General features: G+C 52.7%; 2 protein-coding genes across 2 annotated transcripts; one reads left to right on the top strand and one right to left on the bottom strand.

Moving 5' to 3' along the window:
• The first annotated feature begins 212 nt into the window (after positions 1-212).
• Positions 213-4,304, top strand: BRF2 (BRF2 general transcription factor IIIB subunit). The gene is made up of 4 exons (XM_039853484.1): positions 213-486; positions 1,207-1,266; positions 1,709-2,030; positions 2,770-4,304. The coding sequence occupies exons 1-4, from the start codon at positions 333-335 to the stop codon at positions 3,497-3,499; spliced, it is 1,266 nt and encodes a 421-aa protein (XP_039709418.1). The 5' UTR covers positions 213-332; the 3' UTR covers positions 3,500-4,304.
• ADGRA2 (adhesion G protein-coupled receptor A2) lies at positions 4,016-25,676 on the bottom strand. The gene is given in 20 exon segments (XM_039853761.1): positions 4,016-6,968; positions 7,205-7,294; positions 7,807-7,952; positions 8,417-8,540; positions 8,857-8,984; positions 9,694-9,902; positions 10,544-10,760; positions 10,945-11,169; positions 11,918-12,079; positions 12,217-12,366; positions 12,848-13,046; positions 13,660-13,824; positions 14,400-14,613; positions 15,073-15,153; positions 15,156-15,235; positions 15,493-15,564; positions 15,709-15,780; positions 16,083-16,154; positions 25,286-25,357; positions 25,666-25,676. Coding segments are annotated over 20 exon segments (3,762 nt in total). The 3' UTR covers positions 4,016-5,695.

Genomic DNA, 25,676 nt, shown 5'->3' with positions numbered 1-25,676 from the left:
TGTCCACGTAGGTAGAAAGTTCACCCAAATTCAGCCCAATACGCTGGCCCACCTCAAACTAGCTACGGATATCTGGGAACCCAAAGACGCAGTCCAGGCCAGGAACCTCCTCGCCTAGCTTACTTTTCTACCCGAGTCTGAAGAAATACGGACCGGAAGTGTCGTGCAGTCTCCGAGCCAAGGGACCTACCTGTATCGCTGTCGCGCTGGCCGGAAGAGAAAGGTGCAGCCCTTAGAAGGCTCCCCCTTTGGTTTCTGTTTCCGCTCGATTGTTGTGGCAGACGTCGGGGCTGGATATTGGAAAGCCTCCGCAGCACCGGACAGGTTGTGAGATGCCGGGCGGAGGCCGCTGCCCCGACTGCGGCTCCACTGAGCTGGTGGAAGATTCGCACTATTCGCAGAGCCAGCTGGTGTGCTCTGACTGCGGCTGCGTGGTCACCGAGGGAGTTCTTACTACCACCTTCAGCGAGGAGGGTAACCTCCGAGGTACCTCTGCCAGCCTTTCCGGGGAGGTGTGGATACAGCCTGGGGCGGTAGAACGATTGACATTAGGTTCCTCTTATCTCCCGCCCACTCCTTGTCACGTACACACTTAAATATGGGAGAAAACGACCTAGAGTGAACGAGTGAGCTGCAGGATGTCAAGGACCGCCATTCATGTGTTTTCCTGGTATCTAGTACATTATCTGGCATATAAAGTAGGAGGTATAATAAACCTTGAATAAATGAAACAAAGAGAAAGTTCCACTCAACTTACCTAGTCTGGTCATAGAGGAAAGATTGTGGATCAATTCTTTATAAATACAGCACATATTGTTAACCCGAAGTAGTTTTTAGCACTGATTGGCAAAACATCTTTCTTTCTTTGCTTTCCAAGTCCCAGACCCGTGCAGCCCTCAAAATCTGCAGCCAGGAAAATTGCCTGGATTTGATTTACAGGAGGATACAAATTTGTACTGAAATTTCTGAAAATCTGGAACACTTGGAGCCTCTTTAGTGCAGCCCCAATCTTCCTCAGTCTCTGTGTATTTGATGCAGCTTGTGGACATAGAAAATCAGAGACTTTTAACGTGCATAGATGGGCACCTTCTATGAGAAAGGAGCAGATGCATAATGATTTGAATTCTCCCCAGCTTTGTGTAGTGAGAGAGCAGGGGTCTGGTGCATAAAGGCTGAACAACCTATTTGTTGTACATTTTCTTACAGAAGTGACATACTCCCGAAGCACAGGAGAAAATGAACAAGTTAGTCGCAGTCAACAACGAGGTGAGAATCAACCTTTTATGTTACAATGACTTTAAAGAAAATTCTGATGGTTCAGCCCATCTGTTTGCTTTTCTTGATTTCAGTATTACCATGTTAGGTAGAGTAGAAGAGCATGGTAATTAGAAGTAAAAGATAGGGATGGTTCTAGGAGAGGGATCAATTCAGTATAAGCTTTGGGTTTGTTCAGGGATATGTTTGAGGTAGACTTTGGCTTGGCCCTGAGTCAAACCAGCCTCCAAAAAATGATGGGCTGAAATGTGACTTCTTTCCACAAATTTCTTTGTGCTTTCAGAATGACTTCACTAAGTGTCACTGCTGTCATTGTAGAAAGGTACTATATGTTATTTGTGCATCTTGTATCAGAGGCAGGTTTAGCAGAAATTGCTAGGAGCTGCACAGAGCTCCTTTGATCCCCGCTAACTCTTGCTGTGGTTTTTCTTAGGTCTCTGCCGAGTGAGGGACCTCTGTCGAGTTTTGCAGTTACCATCAACATTTGAGGACACAGCAGTTGCTTACTATAAACAGGCATACCGACACTCTGGTATTCGTGCTGCCAGACTGCAAAAGAAGGAGGTGTTGGTTGGGTGCTGCGTCTTAATCACCTGCCGGCAGCATAACTGGCCCTTAACCATGGGAACCATCTGCACCCTGCTGTATGCAGATTTGGATGTGTTTTCTGGCACTTACATGCAGATAGTGAAGCTCCTGGGGCTGGACGTGCCATCTCTTTGCTTGACAGACCTGGTGAAGACCTACTGTAGCAGGTACCTGCCTAGTGGGAGACACTGGGATGGGATGAGTCCTTAGAACTGAATCCGTTTACCTTTGGCTGTCTCCCTTTCCTGTGCCTAGTACTAATAAGGTTAATCCCATTTTACATTTCTAGAATGTTATGATTTTCAAATCCTATTATCCTCACAGCAACCTAATGATGTAGGAAAGTAGGTCTTGGCCTTGGCACAGGGCTCCTGAATTGTACCACTTATGTTGTGCATGGCCTGCATGGCTGTATGCAACAGCCTTGCCCCAGTGGAATCATCTTTGAATGGAGCTAAAAGAATATTAGTAGATGGCAGAGCTGCAGTTAGAAGCTAATTCTTTTTTTTAAATTAGCTATGTTCTTTTTTTCTGACAAATATAGTAGAAAGCAAAGGCTATCAGTGTCAAATAGTCTGGGGTTTGAAGCTTGTTTGATTATGGGCACGTTTTTAAACTGTAAATGCATATAGCAGGATGTAGAGTAGATTAAAGAACATTTGTAAAGCACTAGAATAATGGCTGACAGGGTGCTCAACAAATGTTAGCTACCTTCTGCATTCTCCTGACCTTCACCTCAAAAGCAGAAGGCTCTTCCTGTTTTATCTCAGTACCTGTATGAAAGCAAGCTTGAGTGTTCCCAAGAGGCTAGAACAGCTTTTCCATCTTGAGCAGACTGCTCTTTCTCACTTTGGAAGAGCAGCTCCATTAGGCATTGAGACTAGATTCTCATTTTGGTTATTTCAGCTTCAAACTGTTCCAAGCCTCCCCATCTGTGCCAGCCAAATATGTGGAAGACAAAGAGAAGATGCTGTCACGAACACTGCAGTTGGTGGAGCTGGCAGATGAGACGTGGCTGGTGACTGGGCGGCATCCCTTGCCTGTTATCACTGCTGCTACTTTCCTGGCTTGGCAGTCGCTGCAGCCTTCAGATCGTCTGACATGTTCCCTGGCCCGATTTTGTAAATTGGCAAATGTGGACCTGCCCTATCCCGCTTCCTCCCGCCTACAGGAGCTGCTGGCTGTGCTGCTGCGGATGGCTGAGCAGCTGGCCTGGTTGCAGGTTCTGAAACTTGACAAAAGGTCTGTGGTGAAGTACATTGGTGATCTGCTCCAGCACCGCCACACATTGATCCGCAAGGCCTTTCGAGAAGGAACAGCAGAAGTGGAGGCCCAGAAGGAATTGCAGGGGATGGGACAGGGGCAAGGACAGGGAAAAGAGGAAGTGGGGAATAGTTCCTTAGATTTTCCTGAGAGGAAGCGATCAGCTAGTCCTGCCCTTCTCCTCCCACCCTGCATGTTGAAGCCCCCAAAGCGGGTCTGTCCTACACCCCCTGTCTCCACAGTCACCGGAGATGAGAACATTTCTGATAGTGAAATAGAGCAATATTTGCGTACCCCTCAGGAAGTTAGGGACTTTCAGAGAGCCCAAGCTGCTAGACAGTTTGCTGCCATGAGTGGTCCCAATCCTCCCTGATGCACATCAGGATGGGGAGGGCACTTCACCCCATTCTGACAGCAGCCAGATAATAGGCCTGTCATATCCAGAGAAATAAGTATATACAAGTCCTTAGGTGTTATCTTTCCTGTTTAAAGGAACCAAGACAGGTTCTGAAGTTAATTGGAGCCCAGATCCTGGAGTAGAAATCAGAAGGACCTAAGGACGCTTAGGTCGGAGAAAGTCCCCTCCCTTGGTGCCAGAGAGCAAGTTGCACGTGCTCACATTCTGTGGGGTGGTTTTTAGACTCTTGGGAGAGGGCCAGGCTCTCTCCTGCTCCTGGTTTGAACTGGATACACTGCTGCTGCAGGCCTGATGGGGCCTCCCTGCTGGTGTGGAGCAATTGGCATTTCCAGTGGTATCAGCCTTCAGAGGACAGGAACTGGGCAACTGCCCTGTGTCCTTTTATAGGCCGTGGGTTCATGTGCATGGTGTCATGAGATCCTCTACCTCGTAACAAAAGGACCATGGGTGGAGCAAGGTTATAGCTTAAAGGGCTTTGCAAAATTTTAATATATTAAAACAAGAGGCATCTGCTAGAAAACATTCTATTGTATAAAACCCGAGCTTTTAAAAACATGTTTTCTTTGGCACTTTTCATCCCCTCCCTCCCCTTTCCCCAGCGTATTGCAAAAAGCTCTCCAGTGCTAAGGCATTGGCAGGGTATGTAAACAGCAGCCAGCATATGTGGAAGAATAATACAAAGCGTTTTTTTTTTTCTTTCTTTTTTTTTCCTGTCTAATATTGTCTGTGCAGCAAGCATAAATAACAGGATCCATCCCAAGGTGTGTGAGTTTTCTTTCCTCCCCATGTCTTCTTTCACCTGGGTGATCAGGCTGGGGTAACATCAAGACTGGGAAGGGACCTGGACCAGGCCTTGTTTTCATGATACTCTTCACAAGAGCCCAGGTTCTTTCAACTTTCTGTAGTAAAAGGCTGGTGGTTGCTTTTTAGGTTGGGGGAAAATATGAGTGCTGGTGTTTAAAAGTAGTGGAGGCACAGGCCCCAGGGGAGCTGCAGGGACCCTGCCCACCACTTTGGAGGACTTGGCTTGGCCTTCTGTGAGGCAGGAAGCTGGTTTGATATTTTGGAGCTTTCTCCGTAATATAGAGCTAGAGATCAAGTGATTGAAATAGCTCTTCCACATGGCCTCATGGAGGCAGGGAAGTACTCTTCCTCAGTCCCTTGGTGTTGGAACGCTGAGACTGGGGACATAGGTCTTTTAATTGAACTAGTAAATGCTTCTCCAACACCACCTGCAGCCCTGCGGTGGAGCCCCTCTTCGTTGTTTATAGGACTAGGTTTAAGGCATGAATAACTTCAGTGCCAAATTTAAGCACTACTTTCTACTTCCCTCAAATTATCCCCAGGCATCTGACAGAGTCAGCTTCTTAGGTGTAGGACCTTGGCTTTGTCCTTAAGTGTCACCTTGGAGCCCTGCTGTGTGGTGTGTACCAATCCTGTGGGAATAGTGTTCCTCCCTAATTGTGCACCTGCCCCCCTTCCGCAGGACTAGTTGATCTCCCAAACTGCCTTTCACACTGCCCCACCTCCTCTTGCATAGTTAATTTGAAAAGCAGCACCTTGTTACTTCCCATTGGTCCTGGTCACCTGGCTCATCTGCTAGGCTGGCTCCCTAGTTAGGCAAAAACTGGGTCGGGGAGAAGTCCTAAGATCTAGGCACAGATGGCTGACAACAGAGGAGGGCAGTGAGAGAACATTTTACTCAAGCTCTCATCTCTGTTTTCCTGACAAGACTGATGCCCACCAGTGAGGCAGTGCAGACAAGATGTGGTCAGCATCTTGGGAGAAGCCTTCCTGGGCTGTGCTGTGCCCTTCTGTTCATCACTCCACAGACTAACAGGGCCTTCCCCACTACCCTGGATGGCACTCATAATTGCCAAAACTAGCCTGGGCTGGGACGGAAATGTGTGATGCCTGTGGCCCTGGGATTGTCTATGGCTACCCCAGAGAGATGGCTCTCTTACCAGTGGCAAGCCTCTGCCTCTCCTTTTCCCCAGCCTGCAGGACTAAAGCTGGTGAGCCCAGGTGCAGCCCTCGGCACCTCCACCTCAAGCCTGTTGACGTACCGATAGACGTCTTTGAGGGCCCCCGAGAAGCCAGGATAACAAGCTTGTGTGCCCAGCCTGTCCTAAAGTGTCACCTGCCCTCGCCCTAGACAGTGGTCTCGCTCTTCCAGAGGCCCGTCTTCATGTAGCCACTGCCAGCCGCCTCGGCGCTGCTCATGGTGATGTCGTCGTACTTGCCGCCCTTGGGAGCGCCATTCAGACTGGCTGTGTTGAGTGGGTACGAGCGGCGCTTGCTCTCCTTCTCCAGTGCACTGCCCCCGCCACCCTTGAGGTTGTCGCGACTGGCGCTGCGGCGCTGACCCGGCCGGCACGCCTCGGGGAGCGGCGCAGTGCTTGTGTCGCTGCCCTCAGACGGCGTGAGCGTGTGCTCTCCCTCGAGCTGGAGGCGGGCGCCTGGGCTGTTGCGGCTGCTGCCTGGATAGCTGTCGGACGGGCTGTTGTGTAGGCTGCCGCTCTCGCTGGACAGCAGCTCAGGGGCCCCGGCCATCATGCCCCCACGCAGCACCTTGAGCCGGTTCTTGCCACCTGCCTCCCCTGCACGGTGCCCCTTGGCCCGACTCTTGTGCACTCGGCGCCCGTGGGGCAGGTTGTTGGGGTGGCGTGGGGCAAGGCTTCCCCGGGAGCCTGCGGGCTCTGGTTCCCCTTCCCCACGGGTCACCACTCCTGTCTCGCACACCTGACTCTGGGCCAGCTGCAGGTTGGTAAGCTTGCAGGGGGCCGGGGGCGGCACATGGCCGCTGCTGCTGCTCGGGGAGGACTTCAGGGAGGGGGGCCTCTCTCCGAATACTGGAGAACCGTCCTGTGGGGTGGCGGGCTCAGCCCGGAGTGAGGCACCTGAGGCCGAGGCAGGGGGGCAGCAGGCGCGCCAGGACGCCCTAACGTCTCTGCGCCTGGCACAGTGATGGGTGAAGACGAAGAGGCCCAGGGCGGAGGCCGCCACCCCATACAGACAGCTGCACACCACCCGGGGCAGCCAGTGCTGGGACACTGCCAGAGCCCCACAGGCCCACATGGCCAGGTACAGGAAATGTGTGGTCACCAGCGCCCCTAGCTGGACTCCCGGAGAATAGAGGCTATCGCCATCCTCTGGGGGCCCAGGCGTCACCACCCCTGCGCTGCCGGTAGCCAGAAGGGAACCTGAGTCACTCAGGAGGGGGCCGCTGCTCCTGAGCCTGGTGGAACCCCTCAGCTCCTCTCCTGGGTCCAGGGAGTCCCTGCTGGTGCCCCCCTTTGAGCTCTGTGCCAGAGGACCCCGCAAGTGCAGCCCTGCACACAGGAAATAGATCCAGGTGATCAGCAGAATCAAAGCCACTGGGATGTAGAAGGCTCCTAGGCTTGGACGCCACACCAGCCAGCAGCTGAGGGGAGACACAAGCAGTGGATAAGGATGGGGAACATGTCTGAGGCAGGGCTCATAGGCTGGGTGCTTGGGGATATAGAGAATAAAGTGAGTTGACAGAGACTGGCTTAGTCAACATGCAAGGGCTTGGGTGGGGTCACTGGCTGGGTGGGCCAGGCAGGTGCCCCACCAGTGGAGTGGATGGCATCTGGTGCTGGGGCGGGTAGGTTTGGGTCAGGCAGGAATCGTGCTCACTAGGGGCTGTGGTCCCTGTAGTTGTGGATGTTGACAGCAGCTGTGATGCCACAGACAATGAGTGGGATCCCTCCGGCGATCAAATAGAACCTGGAGAGGAATGGGGTTTGGGGGTCAGAGTGATGGGAAACATAGGGGAGGAACCAGGTGCTCAGAACCCTTGACTCCAGGTTTCTGGCCCATCCTCTTTCCCTTTAAATTGTCATAATTTTTTTTTTTTTTTGCTAGGGACGCTAGTCTTGGTTGATCCCTAGGGGACTTGGCCAAGACTGTTCTAAGGGACAGAGGCTAGAATTGCTCTGTCACCCTAAACAGTACAGAATTTGGGTATGCCATTCAGGTTCCCAGGATCCCTGCTCAGTGCCCTTCCCTGCTTTGTTGGAGTCACTTTCTTCCCTGGCTTTGTCATGCCTGGAAAGCCCTAAGAATGTACCCACTACATGACCTTGGCAACCTGCTGACGCCTAGGACCTTGCCTCTTCTGTCTTTGGAGAGTGGTCTCTCAGGACCTTACACCCACCCCGCATCCTCCCTGAGAAAACAGATTTTGATGTCCTATGCCCTCCTCTGAGCCCTTCCCCATTGCAAAGCTGAGCATGTACCGGAGCATGGGATGGGGAGCAGGTGGGGCAGAGTCCCCTTCTTGTGGAGGAGGTGCCCTCCAAGTGAGCTCCTTGTGGAGAACGCGGGCCTTCACACCCATCCAGAGCAGTGTGGACAATGAAGAGTAGTGCAGAGTGATGCCGACCTGCAGGATCAAGGCACCGAGGCTGCGGGACTGGGCTGCTACCACTGGAGCCATTGCAGAGCCTCAGCCCTGCAGTGTGCTCCCACTTCTCCCAGGTTCCCAGCCCCCAACTCCACCCAGCTTCACCCCAAGGTTCTGTCCCTGCTCTTACCCTCTCTATTTATACCCCAAGGTTTTCTCCTCTCCATGACCCTGTTATTGCTATCTGGTTGGCCCCTGACCTCTCCTCCATTGCAGGTCCCCACTCTCCACTTTGAAGAGCCACCTCCCAGTTTCTTTGCTCCTGGCCACCATCTACTCTTGTGTCCTCCTCCCCTCACAAGTAAGACTTGACACAGAGAGAACAATGGAGCTGGGGCCTATTAGTGTGAACACCCTTTTTCTTCTGCACCTCCCTACTCTGTCCCTAGGCTGTTATCACGAATCTTAGAGCTTCCCCCCGCCCCCCAGCCCCTTCTGCTTACTGCCTGGCACACAATCTGGTAGTTGGTGAGTGTGATGCCTCCTGCAAAGACGGCGGAGGTCATGGCCATGTGGAAGCACAGGTTCAGCAGCATGTGCCAGCCCTTCCGGGACACGTGGATGGAGCTGTCCCAGAAACAGTCTTTAATTAATGGGCCACCCAGCCTAAGTTCAAGCCAATGGGATCTCAAAGCCGTTGGAAGGGCCAAAGAGGGAGCAGCAGATATCAGTGTGCATGCATGTGTGTGAATGTGATAAAAGGCCCAGGGCAGGAAGGCTTTAACCTCCAAAATGTATTTTCCAACCCCAGGACCTTCAAAGAAAATGCTCGGCAAGAGCCTGGGAATGTCATGTGGACCCACCTGGGAAAGGAACACTTGCCAGTACTTTGTGAGACCCTCAGCCTTCCCACCACACCCTCCCTTCCAGCAGGAGCTCCCACCTGTGGTTGAGGATGTAGGTGATGATAGTGGAGAAGAGGCAGAGCAGCAGCAGGGCTGTGCAGGGGTACACAACTGGATGCAGCCCTGCCCCTGAGCCCCCCACCTCCCGGGGGAAGGCATTCAACTCCTGGAAAGAGTGGGAAAGAGGAAGTGAGTACTAGGAAGGCAGGAGAAAGGGCTGCCCCATGGAGTCCTGCCCCTCCCCGCCCCCACCAGGTTTCCTCTTCCCAAGCCTGGTTAGCTTTGGTCCTCAGCTTAGTCCTTTTGGATAAACAAAGATGTAAGCACAACATCCACTCTTAGAAAGTTGCTCTAGATCGTTTTAATAATCTATTGCCCGCCTTTCTAGGGTCTTTTCAGGTCTCCAGCCTGAAAATCAGAGATGAGGAAAGAGGGGGAAGCTTCTATCTATAATACAGCTGCATGCCTGCTGAGCATCTGGGAAAGCGGGGTGTGAAATGTAGTGAGGGAGGGGGAACTAGATGGCGGTGAGTGAGGAGGGTGACCAGAAAGGAGAAATGTTCCCCAATTCCCCCGCCCCACTTTAACAATCTTGGTCTCAGAGAGCACAGGATGTGAAGACCAGGCTGGGTTGTTCCAGATCCCTCTCTTTGAATGCGGGAGTGGAGGCAGGACCTCCCTGTCTCCAGAAAGATGAAAGGTGTAGGGGGAGACCAGAAGGACATTTCCCTATGAGTCTTGACAGTTATGAGGCTTGAGAAAGCTGCTGTATTTTCTGTATATCTCTGTGGGCCCAGGGATCAGAGAACCCTGCTCCACCTTGCACATATTCCTTGTTCCGTGGTCTTCCCGCCCCTCGGTCCCACTACACTCACCATGAGCACGGCCACATTGCCCAAGTGCTGGCAGTGCAGGGAGCTGACGTTCGGCTGGCTGGAACGGAGCTGGCAGCCTTCAGAGCTCCAGCCCCCAGCCCCTCCTGGCCCCTCTTGGCTCCACCAAGCTGCCACAGGTTCATCCCCCTCAGCCCAATGCCGCAGTGAAACAGTCACTGGCTCCGTCAGGTTTCCCACGCCACAGCCACCTACAGGGGGAAGGGAAGTCCACAGAGGCATGAACCAGGTCGTGGGAGGCTGACTGGGTGGAACTAAGCAGCAGCAACCGAGCAGACATGGAACACCGCTGGGCCAGGTGTGGGCTGGGCCCAATGAGGACATGCCCCGCTCCAGGTCCTCAGTCTAACTGGAGAAACACCAGGGCGAATCAAAATAAAAGCACTGGGAGGTGGCCCACTCTAAGTGCCAAGAGTGCTGGCGATGCGCCCCCAACAGAGAGGATTCTAGGGCTGGGGTCAGGGACAAGAAGGTAGAAGGTAATGCTGAGGGAGCAGAAACCTAGGTGAAGAAAGGAAGAGGTGGCACATGGTTAGGAAGGTGGGAGGGAGAGAAGCCCAGGTAGGTCAAGCGTTTATGCTTATGGCCCTTTTGAAATTTGGCAAATCTGGGATATAAAATCCAGTGTCTATCCAAGCCTTTTCTCTACAAATCCCTTTCTTTGTTGGACGTCTCTGTCTCCCGTCCCCTTGGAAATGGTGAGGGGCCACCTCTTCTGCCACCTCTATGGGGGCGTTAGGGGCCACTGTAGGTTAGGGAAGGGCAGAATGAAGGGACACAGGACAAACACTTGGGAGGGATCCCAGGTGGTATGGGGAGTTAAGTCCCTTACTGGTTCCTGCAAAGATGACAGGGGTGGCTACGCCACGTCTCTTGCCAGGTCCCGAGGCTCCAGGGCGCGAGGTATTACCGTGGCTGCGGAAGAGGCGGCCATTTCGGAAGACGAGCAGTTGCAGGGTGCAGTCTGGGGGGACTGGGAGAGCCAGGGCAGCCGGAAGGGATGAGAACAGACTCGGCGGCAACTGGATGGAGGCCAGGGCCACGCTGTTCTGGGGGGACACAGGAGTTCCTCAGAAACACCCAGATCCACTAGGACTGATGTCTTCCAGCCCCCTCCTCCTGCCTCCCCTCTCCCCTTTTCTGGGTTCTGCCTCCTCTCACACTGTCCACCTCCACCAGGCACCTGCATCTCAGCACCTCCCCTCTTAGCATCTTCCCTGCCCCAGTGCCCACCTTGATGTGGAAGGATGACAGAGAAATGTTGGGCCTCCCAGTAGTACAGCGGAAGCGGAGCTGTTGATCAGCCAGGGGCTCTGGCTCGGGCGAAGGGTCCTGGCCCAGCGCCACAGGCCGGGCGCCCAGCGTGCCTGCCTCCCTCCTCTGGAAGGCGGTGCAGGTCAGGCCCACATAGCTGTGTGGCTTGATGAGGTAGGCCTCCAGTGCCACGTTCCTTGAGTTCTAGGGACAGGGAACTTGTCACTCCACCCTTTGAGATATGTCGGCCCTCCCTTGGCCTTCTCCAGCCCGAGACTGCACAGCCACTTTCTGCAGATCTGCTCAGGCCATGTCCCTCTACCCTTTACTCCTCACTGTCTTCTCAAGGCCTTGCCAATCTTATGGTTGCCATGGAGTCTCCCTAGCCCCTGATCATGGTACCTCCTCCTCCCTCCTAAGGCTCTTCCTCCCACTCATTCACACCCCACCTTGTGTCTTGTTCCCCTCTTAACACATACTAGTTCTGCTGCCCCCACTAAGCCACAGAGCATGGTCCATGTCCAAGATCCTGTATCTCCCGAAGGGACCAGCAGAATATTTTGCACGTAGAAGATGCTCTGCCATGGTTGTTAATTGGTTCATGACCCACCATTGGAAATATCCTCCTCTTCTCAGGGAACATAAGTCTCCATTTCTCCAAACTCCATCAAAGTGCTGACCCCCTACAGCTTGGTTCCCCACCATAAAGTCGTGCATAACTTCTCTGGTGTCACTGGACTCCCTCTCTTTGCAATGCCCTGATGACTCAGGATTTGGTTCCATGGGACTGGGAACCTAGAAAAGTTTGGTGTTCCTGCTAGCTGGGCACAGAGCAGGTACACACTTGGAGGACTTGTTGCCTGGGAGAGAAGCATTTCCCTCCTGGATGACTCTAAGGTCCCTCCCAGTGCCAGGCCCCCCAAGGAGTTCCTTCCCAGCTGGCCCACATTACCACAGAGATGTGCTGGGCGTGAGGGCTCAAGGCAGCCCCCCCAATGCGCTCCAGGGCGCCTATGATGCCGCTGCAGGCCTTGTCCTCGCGCTGGGCCAACCACAGCAGGTGCTCGTCTACCAGCATTAGGTTGCTGGCCATGTCCACCATCACCTCCACCAGCTGGAGGGGCAGGTGGGGGAGTCACTGAGGCAGGAATGGGGTTTGGGACCCAGGGGCTGGGGTATGAGAGGATTGAGCAAACGGTAGAGTTTGTGGGTAGGGTTTCAAGGGGTCCCAGAGGCTCAGTTGAATCTCACCTCTTTGATCTGGTCAACATAACCCAAAAATTTCTGGATCATCTGAGCCACATAGACTACATCCATCATGTCTGAGAAGCTGGCGGCCTCGGCCGTGTATACTCGCAGCTGGTGGGCCAGAGTCAGCGCATTGGAGGCATTGATGGGCATCTGGGGGTATTAGGGAAGAAAGAGGATCATCCAGTCTGCTCCTCCTCCCTCAGAACTGCCCCCAGGGGACCCCTCCTCTGTGCTGATGTTCAGGGCGATAGTGCCTAGGGAGAGTGGTCGAGCATACTGGCTAGGTCTCATCAAGATGAGAGGCGCATGTAAGGAGTGAGCTCATCATAACTCAAGGCCTCACAAATTTTTTCACCACTGGCCCAAGGATAATGGGATGACCTCCCGCTGTCCTTGTTTTCCCCCTTAAGACTGCCGTTGCTATGTTGGGGGATAAAGATGCTTGCCCATACTTCCTTTGTGTGGCCTTGGGGTCTGAATCCCCTGGAAGAAGGAAAGCTGGAGGAGAAGAACCAGAGCCCCTCACTGCACACCCAAGGAGTGGAGCAGCAGCTGTGAGGCTTCTTCCTTCCCCATTCCCCAGGACCAGAGCTGATGGGGTGCCCCCACCCCTCTGCTGTCCTAGCCTCACCAGCACGAAGGTGTAGAGCACCCGGGTGATGTCGTTGGTATACAGACAGTGAGAGTAGTCCCCTGGCTCCCAGCGGCCAGCTCGGTCACAGCGGCGGGAGGCCCGGGTGCCCGGGGCACCCCCGCTCAGCGGCACAGAGGTAAAAGGGTACTGAAGGCAGGACTGGTAGGCTGTGATGCCAGCCAGAGTTCGAGGCCACCTGGGGGCAGAGGCAGAAGCTGTGGATGACCCAAGCTCCTCAGGGTAAGGGACCCTCCCTTGCCGGAGAACTGTGATGCCAGACCCCTTGAGAGCTGGCAGAAGGATCCAGAAGAGGGGTTTTGGGCCAGGCTTCACGGGGTTCCCAAGCTCCATCTTCTTTTCTAACTGTTTGTTCTGTAGTGCTGTCATGGTGCTATGGGAACTGGACTCTGAGTCCTGAATTCAAATCACTTATCCTTTCTGGGCCTCCGCAACCTCAGCTGTACAATGGGGGAATGGCATCTGTCCTTCCTAACTGAGGGGGCCATTGGGATATTAAATGCGACATTTGTGTGGGAGGGCTATGTAAACTACTAATGTAAGGCAGCAAATAAAAACTTTTTCGTTCTGCTCAGCACATCTCAGGTGATAATTTTATACAAAAAAAGATAAGATCTCTAAATACAACAGCAGGACTTGGAGCTGAATGACAAAAGGAAGTGTGTTCTCCATCTTAAGGCAGATGGGGAGACCCTGGGCACCTGTAATCTCAGATGTAGGAGCTGGGGAGGTCTGGACGATTGGGTCAGGGATGGTGGTTGGGTCTCTGGGGGCAGCAGAGCACTCCAAACCTGAAGTCCCCACGGTTGTTGGCGATGCGCTCGGCAGGGCAGTAAGAGGCGGAGGTCTCCAGCACCACAATCTCCACCTTCTTGCTGGCGTTGCCCTGGACCGTGGACACGGAGCACTCCCATTCGCCTGAGGCCCCCACACCGATGTGAGACAGGGTCAGCTCACTGTGGGCAGGTGGGGGGTAGGGGCGGAGGGCTGGCTCGCTGAGGCACTCTCGAGGCCACACCACCCTCCCTAAGCGCCCCTGCCCTGGCCACCCACAGGCACCCTGCCCCAGGGCGTGTGGGGCATGAGCTTCAGGTTCTTTATTCATTCTTTAACTGAGGGAGGAATACAGGTACATACTCCTTCAATTCTGATTGGCCTATGACACCGTTTTTCTGAGCTTCAATTTCCTCATCTTTATCATGAAGATAATAATACCTCTGTTGCAAGTCCATTGGAGAGATTAAGTCTGATACTATAGGTGAGAGCTGCTACATAGATTGTAAAAGCTCTAAAGAAATGTCAGATATAATTATTTTTTTCTATCAGGCATTTAATTCCTATCCCTTATCTAGACTCTTTGTGACTTAGTCCTGGATTTCCATAAACACACATACATGCACATGCACACTCTTACAGAGATGACATACTCTCAGGAATGTGTCTGGGCATAGCTCCTTTGGAAGGTGGGCAGTGGGTGCTCTGGCCACTCTCACCCCCTGCCCTGACAGAGAAGGGATGGCAGGGCCTGTACCTGGTGATGAAGGTGCAGTCATGGATGAGGCTTTCGGCCAGAAGGATGCCTGCCTGCTCGTCGCCCTCCACTGGGGTCTGGTTGTGGTACCAGCGGATTCGGGTGTCGTTGCCCAGGTAGCTGGCGGAGCACTGGAAGGGCAGTCGGTCACCCTGGAACACTACTTGGCGTAGGGAGGGGATGAGGTGATGCGTATGCAGCTCCAGGGCCCCCTCTGTGGGAGGAGACATGAGCAGTGGGGCCTGAGTGCAAAAGCACGTGTGCCTGCACGGGTGTTGGGGGGTACGGTAGGGGTAGCGCCAGGTCCCCTCTGTCTGGAGCCTAGGGAAGGAAAAGGGGGCAGGAGAAAGTCTGCAGAGATAGGAGCACAGGGGAGCAGCAAGAGGGTCTTGGACAAATAAGTAAAAGTGCTCCTTTCCACAGCACAACTGTCACCCCAAGAGGTGAAACCAAATGAAAACATAAAGCAGCATCCCCAAAGGCAGTTTAGAAAAGCTGATGGAGGATGACCCCAATGGGATCTGGGGGAAAGGATGCCCTGGAGAAATGCCCATCACTCAGAAACACTTCAGGCAAAGGGGGCCTCAAGCCACTGGGGCCCTTCAGGAGGAAGGCTGGGGCCTGAGGGGCAGGCAGGGTCCCCGGAAGGAGTGCAGGGCGAGGATTTGCTCACCGCAGCGCAGCTGGGCCTCCTGGAGGCTGCCCAGGGCCTGGGCGTGTAGGGCACTGGGGTAGGCGCAGAGTGTGCGCTCGACAGCTGCACGGAGTGATTCCGGGCCCAGGACAGCAGCCAGCGCAGGCGGCAGTCGCAAGTCAGGAACTCGGTGCCAAAGTCCCTGCAGAGTGGGTAGAGTGGCCACGGAATAGAGCAGAGAAATGTAGGCTCAAGGAGTAGGGAAGGAACCCGAGGAAGGGGCTGAGGCGGGAGAGGGCAAACTTGGGCATGTGTGCCCCAGCGTGGCAAATGTGGAGTTTCAGCCGTTGTCTGTCCTGCCTACTCATAAGGCTGGCCACGGTGGTCAGGATGCCTAGGTGTCTCCCTCCTGGGTAGAGGAACGAAGCGGGACTCCGTGGGCTGGGGAAAGATACTCACACAAGCTTAAGGGCTGGCAGCTCATCAAAGACCCCAGGCTGCAGACTGGAGAAGATGTTTCCAGATATGTTTCTGCAAGGGGGTAGGGAACAGTCTGAGTGCCAGTGCCAGAGGAGGGAGGGGTGAGTGAAGACCTGTAAGGTTTGGGGGCAGCTTTCTTCCTCCCAAACCCTCCTTCTGGGGTGAGCCTTCCCTCTCCCCTCGCCCCTTACTCACAGTCGAAGAAGCCTACGGAGGCCTTGGAAGGTCTCAGAGGCAATACAGCCAATCCGATTGTTGGAGAGATCTCTAGAGAGACACATACAACCTCAGCAAGTCAGCCATGTGGTAGCACACAGATCAGCTTATGAGGGACACACAAGTGTGGCTGTGGCTTGTATGGGGAGAGGTGTGAAAAAGGAGGGAGATGGGGCTGGGGTTTGAAATGTATATCTCCAATCAATGTGCTGGAGTGGGGACAGCTATGGGTGGGTGAGAAGAAGGGTCAGTGGGGGTGAGTAGGAAGGGTGGTTGCTCATGGGATCCATGGGACTTTCTCCAGGGTGAAGGGATGGGCTGGGAGGTTTTGGGGGGCAGGACATGCCACTCACAAGCGCTTCAGCTCCCCCAGGCCCAGGAAGGCACCGGGCTGCACCGTGCTGATGACATTATTCTTCAGGTCCCTGTGGGAGGCAAGTGGGGAGGCCCTCACACCTCTCCCGCTCTCGGGACAACACTGCTCCCCTTGGTCTGGGTAGTCTCACTGCCACCAGAAGTATTGGGATCTGATTTCCTTCTAAATCCCGGCTCTCCTCAGTACTGGTTAGGAGGCTGGATGAAGAACAGGACTCTTCAGCCTTCCTGCCTGACATAAGGGGTACTGGCTTAAAGACATCAGGGAGAACGTAGATGCCATGAGATTGGATGAAAGGGCCTCGATGAGGAAGCAGAACATGGGGAAACAAGGAATGGCGAGATCACTGGACTAGGAGTCAGGAGGCGTTGGTCTCCCATCATGGCTCCACCTCTGAGCTGCCCTAAGTATCTCATGGGGCTGTTGTGAGAATCATTTCGAAATGGGTGTCCTGGTCTTGAAAATTGATCTACAAAAGTAAAATCTTCTTGAGTCTGAGTGTTGGAAGGTATTTTTATAGCTATCCTACAGATCTCTCCATTTGACAAGTGAGGAAATAGGTCATGCAATGGATTGATGATTGCGTGGATGCTGACCCGGGTCCAACTCTAGGGCAGGGCTATAAATCACCTGACCTGGCCCCTCAGTCCTTGCTTCCCCTCCCGTCCCAGGGTCTTCTAGGAGCTCGCAGTGCTGAGAGAAAGTGGCTAGGGAAGTACCAACTCAGGGCTGAGCTCCGGCAGGTCACAGACAGGACAAAAGATGGTAGAGTCTCCTGCCACCCCCCTAGCCCAGACTGAGGCAGGGGCCTCTTGGCCCTGCCTGCCAAAGCTTCAGGGACATTTCTGGATTATGGGCAGGAGGGGGTTAACTGAGCTGCCTCCCTGCTGTGGGGGAGAGGAAATGGGTGTCCAGGATGGGGAGGTGCTATCCTACCAGGGGGCCTGTTTTCTCACTGACAGTCTCAGCTGGGGACATAAACACACAGTCAGAGAGAAAGAGAGGACAGGGAGAGAGAGAGAGACAGACAGACAGACAGACAGACAGACACAGAGAGACAGAGAGAGAGAGAGAGAGAACTATCTGCAGTGCAATGAAATACCCTGCTTAGTCCTGCCCATGGCCAGGGGTTCTCATGCCTCAGCTCCCTCTCGTACCAACCAACAATTCAGTTGGCCTCCATAACCCTGAATCCCCTTGGGAAATAAAAGAAAGCCACCAGAAGGAGCCAGCTTCCTTGAGGAGTGATGGCTTCCATACCCAGGCATGCTGGGAGGTGCCCCAGTGCTGGGCACACATGGGGAATGTGCAAGTATGCAGACCCTAGGACACTACTGCAGAGTGGAGACTGGAGAGGACTGGATAAGTGCCCCGCCTGCCCAGGGTGGCCCTTCCTGCTCATACCCCCTCCGTTTTGCTGCTCAGACCCCCGCCCTCTCAGTCCCCCCTCCGATGCTGTTCTAGCATGTGCCCCCTGGCCCCTGTTGGGGTCTGGCCATTCTCAGGGCTCTGCCTCCCACCCCCATGCGGGGGACAGGCAGAAGGAAACACATTCCTCATTGTGTCACTTCCCTTCATGGGCTGCCAAGGGGCTGAAGCCGCAGCCCCCCGCCCCTTCCCTCTAGCTCACTTGTGTTTATTCTCATTTCCTCCCTGGCCCCCCTCGAGAACTCCCACCCCGCCTGCCCCACTGATGCTCTGCAGATGGGAGCAAGGCGGCCCTCTGAGCCCCAGCCCCTTCCTGCCCTGGATTTCCTGCAGCCAGGCCATGCCGGGGGCCTTCTGAGAGGGGAGCTTCCACCAAGTGTTGGCACTCCTTCCCCCTTGCCTCGTGCCTGCAGGGTAGCTTCTGGGGTGACCAAGGCAGCCTCTCAGTGCCCTCAGGAGTTGGCTTGCTGGCCCAAACCAGTAAGTCCTGGGTCCTCTCCTGAAGGGCACAAGCCAGGGGCTGCTCGCTGGGCTGAGCTTTGACAACCCTGTGGAGTCAGGCCCACACACAGCAGCTGATGCCTCCTGGTCCCTAAGGTAGAGGAAGCAGCTCTGGGGCTGTGCCCTCTCTAGTGGCAGGAGGAACTTGGGTATTTTTTTTGGACCCGTGAGGCCCCTATAGGTCAATGGCTCTGCAGCTTTTTCGCTAAGCACATCCTTTTGAAAATGTGATGATGACTATGGACTTCTGTCCCAGAAATATGTACTACACCCAATATTGTGTGTATGATTTCAGGGACTTGTGGAACGCAGGTTATGAACCCCTGCTCTGGATTGTCTAATCTTATTCCCTCATGATCTCTTTGGTGGGGTCATGAGGATGCACAAATAGATGTTTCTGTGTTGTGGAAGGCTTCCACAGAGTCGTGGTCTTGGAACCTGGAGAAGGTGTAGCGGATTCATGGAGCCTCCTCTCCCTCCTACTCCTTGCCCAATCCAGACCCGCTCCCTTGATTTGGCAGCACTCTCCCTGTATCTATTCCAATATGGAGGACAAGGACTCCTTCTGGCAAAAGTCGGGGTGGAGCGGGGATATCTGGGAGCAAATCATTACTCTATACCCTTCTTGAGAAAACAGAAGCTAGGAAACTGATTGTGTAAGAGTGAGTGTGCAAGCACAAATGACAAAAAAAAGCAGACTGATATGTTGGACAATAAAAACTTAAAACTTTTGCTCTTTCAAGGACACCATTAAAAAAGTGAAAGACAACCCACGGAATGAGAGAAAAATTTTTACAAATCGTATGTCTGATAAGGGACTATTATCCAGAATATATAGAGAACTCTTACAACTCAGTAATAAAAAGACTAATAACCCAAATGAAAAAATGGGCAAAAGACATTTCTTCAAAGAGGATACACAAATGACCAATTAATGCATGTAAAGATGCTCAACACCATGAGTCATTAAGAAAATGAAAATCAAAACCACAATGAGATACTACTTCATATGCACTAAGATGACTACAACAAAAAGGACAATCGCAAGTGCTAACAAGGATGTGGCGACATTGGAACACTTATACATTACTGATGGGAGAGTAAATGATGCAGCCACTTTGGAAAACAGTTCGGCAGTTAGAGTTACCATGTGACTCAGCAATTCTACTCCTAGATATATATCCAAGGAAGTGAACATACGTCCACACGAAAACCTACACAGGAATAGTGACTGCAGCATTATTCACAATAAGCCAAAAAGAGGAAAAACCCTGTCCATCAACTGATAAATGAATAAACAAATGTGCTATATTTATACAAGGAACATTATTAGGAGATACAAAGGAATGAAGTACTGATACATGTTATAATATGTACATAACATATACATATAATATATAATATGTATAAACCTTGAAAACGTTATGCTAAGTGAAAGACTCCAGTTGCAAAAGACCGCGTAATCCCATTTACATGAAATGTCCAAAATAGGCAACTCTGTAGACACAGAAAGTATATGCGTAGTTGCTCAGGCCTGGGAAATAGGGGGTGGAGGATTGAGGAGTGACTGCTAATGATTCAAGGTTTGAGGATGATGAAAATATTCTAAAATTAGATTATGATGATGATTGCACAACTGTGTAAATATACTAAAAACTATTGGATTGTCTGCTTTAAATGGGTGAACTTTATGGTATATAAATTACATCCCACTAAAGCTGTTAAGAGAGTGAGTGTGTGAGTGTGTATGCATGTGTCTGTCTGTGTGTGTGCACCACATTTGGACAGGGTGGGGCTACACAAAGTTGGCTCCCTCTGGCCCAAGTAGACCTCCCTGCTTGTGGGTTTGAAAACCAAATTATAGGTTTGGAGGCCACAGAGCAGCTTTCTTTGGGCCCTCCATGACTTCCAAAGTTCATTAGAAAGCGGGGGCTGGCTGAGAAGGGGGCAAAGACACCCCCCCACTTATAGAGGTTGTCTGGGGGGAGAAAAGGGAGAGATTCTGGTTGTCAGGACTAAATCCAAGATTGTCCTAGTCTCCCTCCCACGCCCAGACCCCCAGCCTCTCTCATCTCTGATATCATCCAATAGGGATTTATTGAACACATACCCTGTGCCAGGCATTGGGGTTACAACAGCAAGCAAGAGGTCTGTCCCGGTACCCATCAGCCTCCCTTCCCAGCCTTCAGCTGTGCCAGAGCCTAGGGCAGCCTCTCGGCCGCATTCCTCCCCAGTGTCGGGGGGGATGGGAAGGGGAGGAGGGACAGAGCCCCCTTGGCCCCTCCCACAGATTAATGGAAACCACCTGGCTGGTGAACGACACTCCACCCCCAGGCCCCCACTTGCCACCATTCCCATGAGCATCTGCTTCTAATGAGTGTCCCAGCTCCCCGCATACCAGCCCCTGGGCTCATTAATCTCATTAGGCAATGACAAATCATTCTGAGGCCGAGCAAGCTCCCCGCCCCGGGCCCTTTCCTCCAGGCGCGCACAGCCTCTGGGGGCGGTGTCCACACAGAAACCCTCGCTCGCACGCACGTCCAGTCTTGCTCCCTCAGCCTCTTCCGGGGACCATCTGCCCTGTGGCTGGCTTACTATGACTGGGGAGCCTGCAGAGCCCTGGGAAGTCTACTGCTCCTCTGCGCCCTGTTGAATGCGTATGGTGGGGGATCTTGATAGAGATGCGAGGCACCGGAGGAATGAGCTAGCCTCCAGTACTTTCAGCATCTCCACTTCATCTACCTGACTGCGTGACCAAGGGTGGGGAACTCTGCACAAATCCTACACAATAAGGGACATAAAATATCTTACAACTTGGAACTCCTCCAAGAAGAAGGGAATGGCCATTTGCTGAAAGCCCAAGCTGCCGAGGCTCTCTTCCTACATGAACTCATCTATTCCAATGACAATCTGTGAAGTCATGCATTGTCCCATTTTTCAGGTGAGAAACCCGAGGCTTGGACAGGCACCCAGAAGGTAAATGACAGAGGCAGGATTCAGTCCCAGGCCTCTTATTACTCCAGAGTTAAGTTCTGCGCCCTTTTATTGCCTCCCCCAGTCACCCCAAAGGTCTTTCCACCGGGCAACAAACAGGCTTATCCATGCTGAGGGGTGGCGGGATACAGAGAGGAGGGCTCAGAGACAGGCCATCACACATGTCTGGGCTCTTCTGTACACTCCTTGGGCTGGCCATGAACTGCCTTTGCTGGACCCTGTTTCAGGTTTTCTTGTCCATCCTGCCTGACTGATGAAAGTGTATCCCCGCCCTTACCCCATCTCTGTCCTCACCCGCAGATTCTCCGGAGCATGGGATCATCTCAGGCACATTCCCACTCCTCGCCCTTTCTGTCCCTTCCCCAGCTTCAGAGCCCTGCCTTGCAAAACAGGTACCATGCAGAGCTGCTCCCCACTCCCCACACTTACACTGGGCCTGTTCTTAGAGGCCAGAGGGGCGCTCAGCACAGAGAGAAGAGGCCAGCATTTGCTGAAGCAGCCCAGACCTACCATTTCAGTTATTAGACTAGGCCCCAACCCTCCCACGGGACTTTTTGCTATGGACTGTGAGACGTTACGCTGCCATGGACTCAGCTGCCCAAGCCTGGATGTCTCAGCCTGACAGGACAGAGAGATCAGTGTTTCCTGGCACCAACTGCATGCCAGGCCAAGGCGTCTCATTTGTGATGAATAGGCCCACAGTCTAGGGGTCATCTGGTCCACTGGTTCCCAGTCCTGGATAAGCATGAGAATCGCCTGTATATCTTGTAAAAATTCCCAGGCCCCTTCCGACCTGATGAATTAGCATCTCCAGTAGCAGGGCCCAGGATCTCTCCCATCTTTGGGGTAGTGGGTCAGGGGTTGTGATGATTAGTTTCATATGTCCACTAGGCCAGGCTATTGCATCCAGTAATATAATTAATTACTAATCTAGGTGTTGCTGTGTAGGTATTTTGTAGATGTGGTTAACATCTACAATCAGTTGACTTTAAATAGAGAGATTACTTCTGATAATATGGGTGGGCCTCGTCCAATCAGTTGAAGGCCTTAAGAGTGAATACTATTTTCCCGGAGAAGAAATTCTGTCTCAAGACTATAGCATCAACTCCTGCCTGTCTTTCCAGCCAGTAGGCCTGCCCTACAGATTTTGGAATTGCCAGTCCCTACATGATGTGAGCTATTTCCTTAAAATGAATTTCTTTTCTTTATAAAGAAATAATTTCTTTACGTATTTATATAAAGGTATACACAAGCCTCCGATTGGTTCCACGTCTCTGGAGAACCCTGACTGATACAGTGGTGATCAGCCAGGCTGGAGACTCTGGGCTCTTCCAGCGCCTGCACTGCCTTGCCATCACTGGGAAGCATGGGCACCTGCTGAACACAGCACTTCCCTCTGCCCAGAGGCCTCCCCTCCTCTGGAATGCCTGGCCACACATCACTGGACTCTGATCTTTTCCTCCTTATGAAGGTCTTGTGGATATCACACATATGCATCCAAGGATCACAGAATTTTAAACCCACAATGCACCTTACAAATCACCCTGTCCCTACCCCATCCCCCTTTCACAGATGAAACTGAAGCCTCAAACCTGGCGCCCACCCCTGCATCACTCTGACCTCATCTCTGACTACTTCTCAGTCACACGGCCCTCTGTTCCTCAGACTCACTAGGCATACTCTGGACCCAAGGACCTTGCTAACTGCTGCTTTTTCTACCCTCCAGATTCCTCCCAATTCCTCCCTCCCTTGAGGTCTCAGGCTCAGTCACCTTGTCATCAGGACTTCCTTAATCTCATTACAAAACATAGCACCCCCCATTGCTTTCTTTCTCCCTTACTCTGCTTTGTTTTAGTTTGTAGCACTTATTACCTCTTGGCATATTATATGGTGATTTGCTATTTTCTAGGTCCCATTAGTAGAGAGTAAATTCCATGACAGCAGGCACTTGGTCTATTGTGTTCACTCCCAATGCTTAGAACAGAGCTTGGCACCCAAATTAAGGAGATTTATAATTTATAAATGAACATCTATTATATATAAATGAATAAAATATAATAAACAAAGGGGGCTCAACAAATTTCTCTAGAATGAATGACTAGAATGGCCCCTAACAGAGCAGGGGCTCAAACTGAGGACCTTGAATTCTCACTCGAGTGCCTTTCTCATGCCCAGCACCCGCTTCCATCTCACATGACTCAGGATTTAGTCATTGTCCTTTGACGATTCTCCCACTTTGACTATTCTCTCTGACTGCCTCCTGTGTTTTGCATGCACCTGCTGTGTGGTGACCAGAAACAGAGTGCTGAGGAGGAATCCAATTCAGTATGTCGGCATGGGTGGGAAGGAAAGGGCCATCTTTTCACCTTCATCAGAAAATCTACCCTCATGAGATTGAGGGACGAGAAGCGGGCAGACCCAGTGGGTCTCTGACTATAGAGAGAATAAAGATGGGAAAGTGTCAGTGAGGCCACGGAAGGCTCAGAGCAGTGCTCGCTCATGCTGAGAAGAGAGAATATCTCTGGGCAGTGACTGGCCCTGGTGGGGCAAAGCAAAGGGTTGGAGAGGCAGCTGTGGTTTGTCTTCCTCCAAAAGATCCTAGAAGGAGTGTCTGGTTTCTTGCCACTCAGCCCTCTAAGACCAAGTCTGGGCTGAGCGTAGGAATCAGAGCTCCTGAATCCTAACTGCTCGGGAGGATAAAATCTGCCCTATTTGTTGGTGCTCAAGGAGACGTTTAAATAACAGCTTGGTGACAGCTCTTTCTACTTGCCCAGACCACCCATCTGTGACCTGCAGAGTAGATGGTCAGAGGGACCTGGCCACGGAGCTGCGTGCATACACCATGGTCAACATCCCGAGACCCCCTCTTACCCCCAACATCCCCCAGATCAAACAGAACATGCTCTGCCTTCCCATCCACACCGAACCTAGCCAGGCCAACAAGCTTTCCTCGCTGCGTTGGGTGGTGGGTTTGGGGAAGAGGCTTTCCCTTCCTCTGTGAAGTGGGTGTAGTAGAAATAACCTCATAAGACTGTGGTCGTGATTAAATATCTAAACTCATTGTCGCCTAGATATTGCATCTCTATTCTCCTTAACAGCCTTCACTGATCCCTCCTTTGGACTTCACGGAAACTCCGACCTACTTAACTATAACATATAGGGCATTGTCTGTGGTCTCCACTAGACTGTAATCTCTTCGGCTTTTTCAGAGCAGACTTCCTTCCGCCTTATTCTTTTGTACCCTCAATCTCACTAATTCAAGCCTTTCAGGCAAAATGATACTAGAAAGGGGCAGGGGCCCTGCTGGAGGACTTGGGCATGCCCAGCAGGGTGGGAGCAGACATAGGAGAAATGAGGTTGGAGGACAAGGAGATGGCGAGGATCAGTCTCCAAGAGGGATGATAGGCCCAGTTCTCTGGTGGAGGAGACAGGCCCCAGAGATGTTGTACAGGCTGGATTCTGGAGCGTGCCAATTCAACAGGGAATTGGGGGTGGGGGGGGAGGGGGGTTGGCTCAATCCCCTCATTTGGCAGGTTAAATGACTTGCCTGTGACCGAGTCAGGTCCCTAACTTTGGGAAGAAGGTTCTTTTGGATTGGCAGGGCCCTCCTGAGTCCAACGCCAGGCTGCTGGGTCCTGCAGTGCAGCCTGAAGGCTGCTGCTGCTGCTGCTGCTGCTGTGGCTGCGGCTGCAGCTCTAAACCAGGGCAGAGGGGTAGGAGGTGGGGGTGGGAGGAGTGGGGGGATTTGGATATGATCACTTATCCCAACCCTCAGCCTTGGGCTTTGGCCCCTTGGGGCTTTGTTTGTTGATTTGTTTTTAGGGAAGGAGGAAAGAGGTCTCAGTCACACTAAATCCTCCCTCGGCCCTTTCTTTATTCTGGGCCCCCAGCTGGGAGGGGGCAGAGGCTTCTGGCCAGCTAAGGGGCTCAGCCCTCATAGCTAATTGCTCATTAAAGAGCGTTAATGAGCTTCCCTTAGCCTCATCCCTGCCTAGACCATGAGGTTTCCCTACTTCTCTCTGCTGTCACTGGTGAAGGAGCCAGTCTCTCTCTCAGACCAGTCTCCCTCTGACCTCTATCTGGTGGTCAAGTCCTGGGCAGGGTCCCAGTGGGTCTCACTCTGGGCCCTGCAGAGTAGGCAGGTTCTGGGTTGTGGTGCTCCTTACCAACCAGTGTTCCTCATCCTCCCTGGACTGAGCTCTTGCCCCACCTCCATCCATCCTCCACCCCTCCACCCCACCTTGCCCCAGCACTTACAACTTCTCCAGCAGGGGCAGTCCCAAGAAGGATCCATTCCGGAGCCCAGTGATCTTGTTGTTGCTCAAGAGCCTGAAGGAACAGGGAGAGCACAGGAGAATGTGCTGTTACAAGCTGGAAAGTGTAGGTGGAGTGAGGATCCAGTCTCTCCATGACAACCATGTTGCATTCTGTATAAATGGCGCCCCCCAAAGTTGTACAAGGCGCAGTGCCACCTCTGCTCCAGGAGATTATAGGGAGGAGCCAGCAAATGGTTTAGGCAGACTGGTCAGCCCACTGAGCCCCAAATCAGGCATTTCTCCTGCCCTGGGTCTCCCCATGGCCTGGATCTAACTAGGGCTCTGTATGAGCAGGTGTACAGTTGCAATGACACTTTATACCTTGAAACCAT

Source organism: Pteropus medius, unplaced genomic scaffold, assembly GCF_902729225.1.
Source record: "Pteropus medius unplaced genomic scaffold, Ma_sr-lr_union100, whole genome shotgun sequence".
In the NCBI taxonomy this organism is placed as follows: domain Eukaryota; kingdom Metazoa; phylum Chordata; class Mammalia; order Chiroptera; family Pteropodidae; genus Pteropus; species Pteropus medius.
This window is presented reverse-complemented; position numbering and strand designations above follow the sequence as displayed.